At 34.1% G+C, this 14,378-nt stretch overlaps 1 protein-coding gene across 1 annotated transcript in view; it reads left to right on the top strand.

The window, feature by feature from the left end:
* LOC140920023 (uncharacterized) overlaps positions 1 to 14,378 on the top strand; it is a 26,220-nt gene that overhangs the window by 9,929 nt on the left and 1,913 nt on the right. Inside the window, exons 2-4 of the mRNA XM_073367331.1 lie at positions 11,050 to 11,426; positions 11,508 to 11,684; positions 11,775 to 11,885. Of these exons, the coding sequence (XP_073223432.1) occupies positions 11,050 to 11,426; positions 11,508 to 11,684; positions 11,775 to 11,885 (665 nt within the window). The remainder of the gene's footprint in view (positions 1 to 11,049; positions 11,427 to 11,507; positions 11,685 to 11,774; positions 11,886 to 14,378) is intronic.

A 14,378-nucleotide genomic window follows, 5' to 3' on the forward strand; every position in this document is an offset into this window, starting at 1 on the left:
ATACTTTTAATTGCATTTATTGGTAATTAATTAAATGTATTAGTAATTAATCTAGTTTAAAATTTTCATTGAAGGTTTTGGTATGAGAAGGTTGTGTCCACGCACAAATTGTCAAATAAATACTCATTCTTGTCTCCGCATAAGCTGTCGATGTGCAAACTCGATCCAGTAAATGTAAAGGATTACATTGTAGATATGTTATTAGGAAATATAGAAAATGATAAATTGTTCCTCACACCATATAATTCAGGGTACGTAATTATATATTATTTATTTATATCTTTTTTAATTGATGAGATTTTAATTTATTAGTTGTGTATAAACAAAATTGCTTAACCAAATTTTTGTTGTTGTAGGGCACATTGGGTGCTATTTGCAATCAATGCGGTCTCTGAAGTTATATACTATTTGGATCCCTTGCATGACAATTACAACAATCCCTCCGAAATAAAGACTATGTTCGACACGTAAGTAATATTCATTTATTTCTTACATATGTATATAAATAATGTGTTTGTTAATGCTATAATAATCATATTTATTCATTCGATAGTGCCTTACAAGTTTTCGAGCTCAAAGAGGTGCTACAGTGTCGAAGCAAAAGTCTAATAATATCACATGGATCCCTATAAAGGTTTGAAATATATGCCTTTAAATTTTCATTTACAAATATATGCTTTTACGATTAATGCACCTATATTTTATTGACTTATATGTTTTATTTTACAGTGCCCTCGTCAAACAAACAACATCGACTGTGGGTACTATGTATTGCGATTCATGAAGGAGATTGCTGACAAGAATACAACTATTATCCCAGAAACGGTACGGTATTTTCATTATATGATTTTCATGTATAAATTATCTATATATTTGATACTAACTTAATATGTTCAATTTTTATATTGCAGTACTTTGACAATTCAAGTCCATCATATTCTGAGGAAGATCTAATGGAATTAAAGGAAGAATGGTGTCAGTATGTGCTTGAAGTGAAAATTATTTGATTTTCCTGGAAATAGCATGCTGTGGGCAAGGGATCTGAATATTATATGGTAGCTAGTGCATATTCTGTATATTCTGTTAGTTATTATATGTATATGATCATAGGGCACAATATATGAACATGTATATGAATATGTAGTTAATTAGGTTGTAAATTAGGTTCAATGTATATGTAGTTAATTAGGTTGTAAATTAGGTTATATATATGTATCTGAATGTAGTTAATTAGGTTGTAAATTACGAGTTACAGAGTTACATATATGTTAATTAAGTTACAGAGTTCTGTTTTTTGTCTACTGATTGTGTGAACTGCTTATGGTATTTGAATATATGTTTTGTTGTTGTGTGAACTGATTATGGATCAAAATAATTTTGGATAAAAAGCTAAAAGACAGTGCTTTCTAAAAAAAATGCCATAAAAAGCTAAAACGCGCATTTCAAAAATTTAATTTACAATGTTTAACAAAAAAATTGCACATTTTACAGCGCTTTTTGAAAAAGCGCTGTAAAATGCACACCCATAATTCATATATTGGGTGCGCCTTTTATAGCGCTTTTTCACAAAAGCCCTGTAAAATGTGCACCTATAATGCATATATTGGGTAATTATGGGTGTGCGTTTTACAGCGCTTTTTCAAAAAAGCGCTATAAAAGGTGCATAATAATGCATATTATGTGCGCGCATTTTAGAACGCTTTTCAAAAAAGTGCTGTAAAATCCTATTTTCCGCGTTGTGTTTATATAAACTTTAAGTATATTAAAGTTTTGCCACGGACACCTATACTAATGTGGTGTAAGCATAAACACAATAACTCTTGTACCAAGAATTGCTGTATTTATATAGATAAGTCAACTTCTAGTATTTTAGAAACAACCGATGTAGAACTACTTAGAATTGTTGTATTCATATAGATAATTCAACTTCTAATATTTTAGAAACAACCGATGTGGGACTAGTATTACAAATTCTTCCATTTTTTACGTGAGCTAGTACTCCCACTCTTGTGTTAAGACTATTAATTTTTTATTTTTTAATTTTAAGGTACCACGAACCGAAACAGCGTACCAACTATTTATACCCCCCACGTACCAAATACTTTGAAGATTATGTACCGTGTACCGAACCCATACCACGTACCAAAGAGAATTGCAAACTAGGTCACTATGGTTTAACCAATGGGACATTAGGTCGTCTCACATAAAGCTAGCCATTTTTATGTTTGTTAGGACTAGATTTTCCTTGTTCTTTCCCAGCTACTTTAAAGTTAGTAAAGGCATTACATTCAACTCATTAACTCCATCCATAAAAACCTTGGTTTTTCCTTGGACTAGTGTAGTCCACTATTCGACAAAAACATTGCCTTCTAACTCAATTGGAAATCAATCATTGTTCTAGGATTCTATTAGGATTACGCCAATAGTTACAATTGAGACCATCCACTACGCCAAAAATGACATTTAACAGCGCCCATTTTACAGCGCTTGCTAAACACAAGCGCTGTTGTAATTATATTTTAAAAATAACGGAACCTATTACAGCGCTTTTGATTCAAAGCGCTGTAAAACAAGCGCTGTAGTAGGTCATATAACGTTTGCGCATCACGTTATAAGGCTTTTACAGCGCTTGTCAAAAAAGCGCTGTAAAAGGAAGCGCTTTCGCGTATCAGTTACAGCGCTTTTTTCACAAGCGCTGTAAAACACATGCGCTTTCATTGAATTTAACTACCTATTACAGCGCTTTTTTCACAAGCACTGTAAAATACATGCGCTTTCATTGAATTTAACTACCTATTACAGCGCTTTTTTCACAAGCGCTGTAAAATACATGCGCTTTCATTGAATTTAACTACCTATTACAGCGCTTTTTTCACAAGCGCTGTAAAACACATACGCTTTCATTGAATTTAACTACCTATTACAGCGCTTTTTTCACAAGCGCTGTAAAACACATACGCTTTCATTGAATTTAACTACCTATTACAGCGCTTTTTTCACAAGCGCTGTAAAACACATACGCTTTCATTGAATTTAACTACCTATTACAGCGCTTTTTTCACAAGCGCTGTAAAACACATGCGCTTTCATTGAATTTAACTACCTATTACAGCGCGTTTTTCACAAGCGCTGTAAAACACATGCGCTTTCATTGAATTTAACTACCTATTACAGCGCGTTTTTCACAAGCGCTGTAAAATACATCTTTAAAATAATTATATACGTTGGAAACCCTCATATCCTCTACATCTTTCAAATAATTATATACGTTGGGAACCCTAATATCCTCTACGTACTGTGCGGCCATCTACGTTGTCTAAGGTATTTTTTACACATGATCTGTTATGTTTTGAAATTGTCAAAAATTGTCAAAAACTCATACCACATGATCTGTTCTGTTTTGAAATTGTTAGTTGATATTGGTTTCTTTTTGAAACTTGTTGATATGTTTTGAAAGCTTATTATTTTTGTTACTGCATTTATATAGGTGGTATAATATGGATAGGAAATGGATTTCAGCCAATCGATTGTCAAAAGAGTATGAAATTGGAGTGAAGGAGTTTGTTGAGTTTGCAGTGAAGAATGCAAAAGATCCAAATAGAGTAGTTTGTCCTTGTTTAAAATGTTGTTTTGGAAAACGTGTTAGAGAAGATGAATTAGAAGGACATCTAGTATGTAATGGAATTGATCAAAGCTACACATGTTGGATAAGACATGGTGAGAAAAAAAAAGGAAACATTAATTTTGAGAATAGTTCGACATATGCTTCAACTGACTTCGATACAGATACATATGAGCCGGACCGAGTTGATGAGATTGCAAAAGCAGTTGAAGAAGATCTTCGAGATTGTCCTAAAATGTTTGAAAGTTTGTTGAGTGATGCAGAGAAAGAATTATATAATGGTTGTACTAAATTCACAAGACTGTCAGCGATATTAAAGTTGTACAACTTAAAAGCGAGTAATGGATGGTCTGATAAAAGCTTTACGGAATTATTAACACTCATAAAAGATATGTTGCCAGATGATAATGAACTTCCCAGTCGAACCTACGAGGCTAAACGGATTTTGTGTTCTATTGGAATGAGTTACGAAAGGATTCATGCGTGTCCTAACGATTGCATTTTATTTCGAAACGAATATGAACTACTTAAGGCGTGTCCGAAATGCAATGTCTCTCGATATAAGAAGAAAGAATCTACTCCAGCAAAAGTCGTGTGGTATTTTCCTATAATACCAAGATTTAGGCGCATGTATCGCAGTGAAGAAGATTCAAAACACTTGACATGGCATGCAGATGAAAGAATTAGAGATGGAATGTTTCGACACCCTGCAGATTCCCCACAATGGGCAAAAATTGATCACGAGTATCCTGAATTCGGGATAGAGTCAAGAAATCTAAGACTTGCACTTTCTACTGATGGAATGAATCCACATGGTCTTCAAAGCATCTCACATAGCACGTGGCCTGTGATTTTGGTAATATATAACCTACCTCCATGGTTATGTATGAAGCGTAAGTTTATGATGTTGTCTCTGTTAATTTCTGGACCCAAACAACCGGGGAATGATATCGACGTATACTTGACTCCTCTAATCGAAAATTTAAAAAGTATGTGGGAGACAGGTGTGGAAGTTTATGATGGGTATAAGAAAGAATGTTTCAATTTAAGGGTTATGTTGTTCGGCATAATTAATGATTTTCCAGCATATGGTAATTTATCAGGATATAGCATTAAAGGTCAGTGTGCATGTCCTATATGTGAAGAGAGTACAAATTGGATGCGGTTGAAACATTGTAAGAAGAATGTGTTTCTTGGACATCGTAGATTTTTACCTTATAGTCATCAGTATCGTGGGTGGAGAAATGCATTCAATGGAAAATCAGAGGAAGGTAAAGCTCCTTTAGCACCGACTGGATATCAAATACTTGAAAAAGTACAAGGTTTGACCAATAAATTTGGCAAACCTTTTGCGGGAGAGCTGGTGAAAACTGGGTGGAAGAAAAAGTCAATTTTCTTTGAATTGCCATATTGGAAGTCATTGTATGTAAGACATTTCCTCGATGTGATGCATATTGAAAAAAATGTATTTGAAAGTGTTATTGGTACGTTACTCAATGTTCCAGGAAAGTCTAAAGATGGCGTCAATGCAAGATTGGACTTGGTCGATATGGGAATAAGAAATGAACTGGCTCCAGTAAAGAAAGGAAATCGCACATATCTACCTCCAGCCGCTCATACTCTATCTAGAAAGGAAAAAATTGTTTTATGTAAATTTCTACACGAAGTTAAAGTTCCAGAAGGATACTCTTCGAACATTAAAAATTTGGTTTGTATGAAAGACCTCAAGTTAAAAGGTTTGAAGACCCATGATTGTCATATTATAATGGAGCATTTGCTACCAATAGGTATACGTTCCATTTTACCTGAAAAAGTTCGACTAGCCTTAACTAGATTATGTTTCTTCTTCAGGGAAATTTGTAGTAAAGTGATCGACCCTCAGAAATTACCGACATTGCAGAGGGAAATTGTTGTTACTTTGTGTGAGCTTGAAATGTATTTCCCACCATCGTTTTTTGATATAATGGTTCACCTTACTGTTCATCTGGTTAAGGAGACACAACTTTGTGGGCCAGCTTATATGAGATGGATGTATCCGATAGAACGATATATGAAAATATTAAAAGGGTACGTAAAAAGTAGAAGTCGACCAGAAGGTTGTATTGCTGAACGATACATTGTTGAAGAGGCTGCTGAATTTTGTACTGAATATCTGTCCAATGTTGAATCCATAGGGCTTCCCATGTCTCGTCATTCGGGAAGACTATCAGGAGAAGGGATAACTGGAAGGAGACTACTGACTATATCAAGGACAGAATGGGAGCAGGCACAATTGTATGTTCTGCACAATGATGATGAGGTTCAACCGTATGTTACAATACACATTGATCAGTTATCTCGTTTGAACATGAATAGGAATCAAAATTGGATAACTCGAGAGCACAATCGAAGTTTTGTAACATGGTTAAAAAATCACATAATGTCAAAATTTGATATAGACCCCGGATCAATTTCAAATAGATTGAGGTGGCTAGCAAATGGTCCGAGCTTACATGTCTTTTCTTACACTGGTTATGTTATTAACGGCTACACATTTTATACCAAAGAACAAGATGATCAGACCACTATGCAAAATAGTGGAGTCACTCTCGTAGCTGAAGCGATGCATGTCTCAAGTGCAAAAGACAAAAACCCAATATATGCAAATCTATCATATTTTGGGGTTATCGAGCGCATATGGGAGTTAGACTACACAATGTTTCGTGTTCCCATATTTGGTTGCAAGTGGGTCGATAATAATAATGGCGTTCGGATTGATGAGTCAGGATTCTTGCTTGTCGATTTTAATAGGGTGGGATACAAAGACGAGCCTTTTATTTTAGCGTCGCAAGCTCAACAAGTGTTTTATGTCACTGATCCTTCTAATGATAAATGGTCTGTTGTCCTATCGACCAATAAAATAAGTGATGATAACAATAATGATGAAGATGTTGGTAATGATCTTTTATTTGCAACATCACAACAACCACATGAAATTGATTCAACTGATGATGGTTTATATCTTAGAGATGATCATGATGAGGGAATTTGGATTAATCCATCGTTTCGTATTGTAAATGGACAAACAAATGTGAATGTCACCAGGAAAAGAAGAAGGGCATCTTAATGTATATATATGTTTAATTGTTTTATATAAGCTATGCATGTAATCTGAACTGTGTTATTGTAAATATGCATGTAATCTGAATTGAGTGTTTTATACTAAGTTCTGATTAATTTATTTTCTGATTAATTTATTTTCTGCTTATATTTAGCTTGATTTGAGTGTTTTATACCAAGTTCATGTAACAATGAGTGTTTTATATTTAGCTTGATTTACATGAACTGAACTGAATATAAATTAGTAATTTACATGAACTGAACTGAACTGAATAGAGAGATTCTCTTTTGCTCAGTGCATATATATATATAGATTCTTCAGAATACTCATTTCTAATAATTCATCATCTCCTAAAGTATTGTGATAAAGACAATGATAACAATATTTTTAATCCAATAAACAATGATAAAAATGTTTTTAATGTCATCCCAACCCAAATAAACCAAACACAAAAATAAAATAAAGAGACATTTTACAGCGCTTATCTTAAAAAGCGCTGTAAAAGATCCTTTTAAAAATAAAATAATGAGTGTTTTATACCTTTTACAGCGCTTTTCACACAAAGCGCTGTAAACGACTCTTTTGAAAGTGAGTAAAAAAGACATTTTACAGCGCTTATTTGACAAAGCGCTGTAAAAAAGCTTTAAAAATAATATTCATCAGACACCTAATTTCTTCAAACACCTTGTACGCATCATGGGAATCCAAAAAACATCAGACACAAACCCATTTCTTCAAACACCTTGTACGCATCATGGGAATCCAAAAAACATCAGACACAAACCCATTTCTTCAAACACCTTGTACGCATCATGGGAATCCCCAAAAACACCAGACACAAACCCATTTTTCGCAACATGGCAATGATCCTGAATACCAATTAAGTTTCGATTTAAGAAGGAAAGAGAATGTAAAGAGATAAAAAGGGTGTTGAGGTGGAGATTGAATTGTGAAAGAGTAAGCTTTGATGTTTGTGAAGAAGATGCATAAAAGGAGAAGAGTTTGGTGAAGAGGAAGGGATTTTTGTGGTGACCAGTTACTACTATGTGGGTTTTGCATGCATGTTGAGCTTGTTTAAAAAATAACATAACATAACAAAACACAAAAACAATAAGGCCTTTTACAGCGCTTATTTGGAAAAAGCGCTGTAAAAGAGCCTTTTAAAATTAACATAAAGAGACATTTTAGAGCGCTTATGTGGAAAAGCGCTGTAAAAGGCTTTAAAAAACATTCATATAACATAATAACACACGGAGGTCTTTTACAGCGCTTATTTGGGAAAAGCGCTGTAAAAGAGCCTCTTAAAATTAACATAAAGAGACATTTTAGAGCGCTTATGTGTAAAAGCGCTGTAAAAGGCATTCAAATAACATAATAACACACGGAGGTCTTTTACAGCGCTTATTTGAAAAAAGCGCTGTAAAAGAGCCTTTTAAAAATTTAACTAAAGAAGCCTTTTAGAGCGCTTATGTGTGAAAGCGCTGTAAAAGGCATTCATATAACATAATAACACACGGAGGTCTTTTACAGCGCTTATTTGAAAAAAGCGCTGTAAAAGAGCCTTTTAAAAATTTAACTAAAGAAGCCTTTTAGAGCGCTTATGTGTGAAAGCGCTGTAAAAGGCATTCATATAACATAATAACACACGGAGGTCTTTTACAGCGCTTATTTGAAAAAAGCGCTGTAAAAGGCATTCAAATAACATAATAACACACGGAGGTCTTTTACAGCGCTTATTTGAAAAAAGCGCTGTAAAAGGCATTCAAATAACATAATAACACACGGAGGTCTTTTACAGCGCTTATTTGAAAAAAGCGCTGTAAAAGAGCCTTTTAAAAATTTAACTAAAGAAGCCTTTTAGAGCGCTTTACAAAATAAGCGCTGTAAAAGGCTTATAAAAAGCGCTGTAAAAGTGTTACGTATATATAACAGTTACCTCTTCAGTTTCCTCTTCATTACGTAACCTTCATCTCAACCTTCATTTCTTCTCTTCTTTTGCAAACCCTATCATCCCGTCCTTTACGAACCTTATTTCCACGATCATCTCCTTCATTTCGAACCTTATTTCCATCCAAGATCATCTCTCCCATTTCACACAATATATTTTCATTGAAATACGTAACCCTCATTACGTATTTCTTCAAACCGTATTTCTGTGAACCATATTTCTGTGAACTTTCTGCAAACCCTCTTTTCTTTGCATTTCGTCTTTCTTCGAACCATCATTATTCAGGTATTGATGTTATTAAATTTTTGTAATCATTAGAATGCATGTTGAGCTTTTTTAAGATATACTGATACATGTTGAGTTTGTTTATAATAATGCATGATCCATGTTGAGCTTGTTGATGTTATACTAAAGTGCATGTTGAACTTGTTGTAGTTAAATGGATACAAACAAAGATTTAGAAGTTCAAAATGAAGAAGTTGGCACCTCTAAGACTTACGAAAAAGAAGTCAAACGTGGTGCAACTATCATGCAAAGGGTGATTAAAGCACGGAGCAGTGGCATTAAATTTGAGGTATACTATATATACTCTGTTTGCTGTGTGTTTTTTTATCTTTTTTTAGGGTTTAGGGCATGTACTTACTATATGAGTTTATTAGGTTGGCTGGAACGAGAGTGGTCAGCCAGTTGACCCCAACAGCTCCATGTTTGTAAGCTACATTGGGGCTGTTGTTCGTCAAAATGTCCCAATAACAATAGACAACTGGAGAGATAAGGCGTTGAAGGATGCCAAAGATATCATCTGGAATGACATTCAAGTAAATATTTTGATCTACTCTTTTGTCATTTATAATTTTTTTTCTGTAAAATACATTACTTATAATTGTTTTCATTGCAGACCACTTTTGTTCTTGATGAGGAACGAAAGTCATATGTTTTGAGAGTTGCTGGGAAAATCCATCGTGGATTTAGATCCCATCTCTCAAATTTCTATCTAAAAGATAGAGAAGGAAACACAAATGCTGAACCTCCAAAGATATATCAACATTATATATCAAAGGATGAATGGAGTGCATTTGTTTCCAAACGTTCTGACCCGGCGTTTGTCGTAAGTGATTAATTTATTAGCATTTGTGTTTTATTATTCATATTCGTAGCGTATTTTAAATTTTTACACAATTGCTATTTTTTTTTTATATAGAATATTAGTAAGGCAAATCGCGAACGGGCAAGCAACCCAAAACACCCATACAAGAAATCACGTATGGGATATGCACGCCTTGAACAAAAAATTGTAAGTAATTAAACATCACTTGTAATTTGTATTATAAACTATAGTGTGTAACTAATTTGTATTATTTTGTTTATGATTTTAACGAATAGAGAAAAGACACCCAAGCCGATCAACCCTTGGGTCGTCATATCTTATGGAAGGAAGCGCGTGTTAACAAAGAAGGAGTGGTTGATAATGAAAATGTCAAGAAAGTTGTAGAACTTTGTGTAAGTATATTATCACTTTAATATTTTTTAATATTGTATTTTAAAAATGCTATTGAACTTATCTTTTTAATGTTACATGTATTTTAGGAAACTATTGAACAAAGTTCTGAAACTCAAGAGGGCAACAAGGATACGTGCAGGGACATTCTTGGGAAAGTGTTTAATGTCCCTGAGTATTCCGGTCGAGTGAGGGGGAAAGGATTTGGCGTAACTCCCAAAAGCTTTTTTCCTCAAGAGAAGCGCCAAAAACCTTCCAACGAGGAAGTATTAGAGAAGCTCAGAATCTTATCGGAGCAAGTGGCACTCTTGGTGAATACGAATAAAGACAAGCAACTTCCGGTTCAGCTCCAACCTGAAATACAAATGGAGAGTGAAACCGGGAGTTGCAACGTCGGTTTGAAGAGTATTCCCGAGGTAATTAATTACTTACTACTTACTTGCTTATGTAATTACTTATGTATTAAACAAACTTATATATTAACTGTACTTATGTTTTAACTATTGATGTAGGGTGTCACTACATGTGTCCTATACTTGTCCTCGCCGACTCAACGGAAGGTGGGAAAAGGAATATTGCACAATACTTCGGGAGAAGTATTGCACAATATTCCGATCCCCGCGGGCCATGTCAAAGTATCGCCTACGGTTGCTTTCGAACCAACTGCACCGTTGCCCATACCGGACAACGATGGAGATATGAAGTTCTTAAGCGACGCTATTGGCAGTTACGTGGCATGGCCCACACACCTTGTTGCCCTCGAAAAAAAGATTCCCAAGGACAAATCAGTTACATCTCCCGAAAAGGTTTGTCACATTTATTGCCTAAGGTTTTTTATTTTTTCAGATTCAATAAACTAACATTTTACCTCATTTTTGTAGGTCCAAATAAATAAACCACCCCTACAGCCAAAAAAAGGCAGCAGACCTCAAAAATTGGAGGTTAATAGGGCTGCCAAACTACAAAGGCTGGAGGGTAATAAAGCTGCAAAACTTGCAGCAACAAAAAATCTGGATCGGGGAAAATCGGTCGCTGCTGCTGCTGCTCCTAATAAAAGTCAGCCACGCCTTGGTAAATACGGGGCGTGTCTTGACATCCAAATAAAAAGGAACATGGGCAGCAGCAACGATTCGCCCATTGTACAAATGAATCAAGACATCTTTGGAGATGAGTATATTGAATACCTCGAAAAGGAGCAAATGTACGATCTTCTCGAACATAAGGAGCTGAGTGTTACTGTAATCAGCTTGTACATAAGGTAAAAAATACTTTTAATTGCATTTATTTGTAATTAATTAAATGTATTGGTAATTAATCTAGTTTAAAATTTTCATTGAAGGTTTTTGTACGAGAAGGTCGTGTGCACGAGGAAACTGTCAAATAAATACTCATTCTTGTCTCCGCATAAGATGTCGATGTTCAAACTCGATCCAGACAATGTAAAACACTACATTGTAGATATGTTTTTAAGAAATAAAGAAAGTGATAAATTGTTCTTGGCACCATATAATTCAGGGTACGTAATTTTATCTTTTTTAATTGATGAGAATTTAATTTATTAGTTGTCTATAAACAAAATTGCTTAACCAATTTTTTGTTGTTGTAGGGCACATTGGGTGCTATTTGCAATCAATGCGGTCTCTGAAGTGATATACTATTTGGATCCCGTGCACGGCGATTACACCAATCACCCCGGAATAAAGAATATGCTCGACACGTAAGTAATATTCATTTATTTCTTACATATATATATTTATATATATATATATATAAATATATATATGTAAGAAATAAATGAATATTACTTACGTGTCGAGCATATTCTTTATTCCGGGGTGATTGGTGTAATCGCCGTGCACGGGATCCAAATAGTATATCACTTCAGAGACCGCATTGATTGCAAATAGCACCCAATGTGCCCTACAACAACAAAAAATTGGTTAAGCAATTTTGTTTATAGACAACTAATAAATTAAATTCTCATCAATTAAAAAAGATAAAATTACGTACCCTGAATTATATGGTGCCAAGAACAATACAAGAAAAGCGCTGTAAAATGTACAAGAAAAGCGCTGTAAAATGCAGACCCATAATATGAAATTATGGGTGGGCATTTTACAGCGCTTTTTTGAGAAAGCGCTGTAATATGCACACCCATATATGAAATTATGGGTGGGCATATTACAGCGCTTTGTGAGAAAGCGCTATAATATGCCCACCCATATATGAAATTATGGTTGGGCATATTAGAGCGCTTTTTTGAGAAAGCGCTGTAAAATGCACACCCATAACTCATATAATGGGGTGCATATTACATCGCTTTTTGTGAAGAAGCGCTGTAAAATGTGCATAACAAGCGCGCGTTGTATTTACATGTTTTATAGCGCTTTTTTAAAAGCGCTGTTGTATCATTTACAGCGGTCGTTTCCAAAGCGCTTATTTTTTTGAAAAAGCGCTGTAAATGGCTTAAAAAAAGCGCTGTAATATGCGTTTTTTCGCGTAGTGATCAAACTATCATCCTCTTCATTGAGGAAATTGTCTAATAGAAAATCTTCTCTGTAATGAAGAAGGTCGACGAAACCCTCATCTCTATTTCCTATTCCTTGAAAGTCTCCTTTAGTTATCAACTTCTAAAATTCTGATTGCTCTATTAGGGTGAGGTCCTTAAGTGGAGAGTATTGGGAAGTATCTCTTTATTAGAATAAGATATCTCTATGACACTATCCTTGCTACACTCATCAACCTAGGAGATATTGGGCTTATCTACAATAGGTTCGTCTATAGCAACACCCTTGCATATTTTATCAATGATAAAGACTTCTGCCTTGGCCACCTCCCTAGTTTCTTTCACTGTAAAAGCTCTATCTAGGGATTATCTTACTTTGAGAGAGGTAATCTCATGTTTTTCTTGTGACTTGACTATAGCTATAGCCTGTAGAGTTCGTCTCATTTACATCATTCTCTTTTGAGTTATGATAGGAGGAAATAGGCCAGAGTATTATTTGAGCCTTTCTTGTTCAATTCCCATTGGCCTCCCTAGATTGTGGGAATTTTTATCATCCTCTCGACTTGAATTCTTGATCGCTCCTCACGTTAATTTTTGGAGAAGTCACACCAGTCTCCATGGTAATCATCACTACTCACTTTTTTTTGCTTAGCAATAGGATAATCATTAACTAGTGGCATGATCAACTGCTCACCTTTCTTAGGGAATGCCATGTTATGCCACAAGTGCTTGTCTGTCCTTCGAATAACATGTGAGGATCTTGTTGATGTGAAAGATAAATGCATTGTTGAAACCAAACTCGTTTTATATTTAGAGTTTTGATGTTAACAAAAGTATTTTATGAGAACAATATATTTAACTTCAAAGAGTACGAAAAAATATTCATGTTTTGTGAAGAAAATCTGTAATAAGATTTGATTCAAATTTATAATTGAAGAAAATCTAAAATAAGTTTTGATTCCAAATTATAATTGATAAAAATCTAAAATACGATTTGATTCAAATTTATAATTGAAGAAAATTTAAAATAAGATTTAATTCAAATTTATAATTAAGAAAATCTAAAATAAGATTTGATTCAAATTTATAATTGATGAAAATCTAAAATAAGATTTGATTCTTATTTATAATTGAAGAAAATGTGTGACCAAGTTGAAAAGAAGATATGGTCAATATTTGAAGAATATTTCAAGAATATTTGAAGAAGATTTGATTAATATTTGAAGAAGATTTAATTAAAATTTGAAGAAGATTTGATCATGATTTGAAGAGTTTATTTGAAGAATTTACAAACTCAATCTACACAAAATATGAACATAATAGATTTGAAGAATCTACAAACTCAATCTACACAAAATAGAAATAGAATCAATTTGAAGAATTTACAAACTCAATCTGAACAAGATACAATTTAGAATTAAACAAGGGTGAAATTGAAGTCCAAATTTTCACTATAAATAGACACTCAAGGCTGAAAGATTATTTTTATTAGCATTTTAAGTAGCTTTTCATACTTATTTTCGATTGACTCAGTATCTTTGCCTTTGGATGGTTTGGGGTTCGACATGAATAGTCTTTCCCTTTCAAGATCTCACTTGTCATGACATATACTAAGGATTTAGCTAACGTGTCATTGTTTGAATCATCTACTTGCACGATGGATACCAAGTGAGGGTCTGTCTCCCAAAGACACACTTTGTTTTT

This window comes from Cicer arietinum, chromosome 4, assembly GCF_000331145.2.
Source record: "Cicer arietinum cultivar CDC Frontier isolate Library 1 chromosome 4, Cicar.CDCFrontier_v2.0, whole genome shotgun sequence".
NCBI lineage: Eukaryota > Viridiplantae > Streptophyta > Magnoliopsida > Fabales > Fabaceae > Cicer > Cicer arietinum.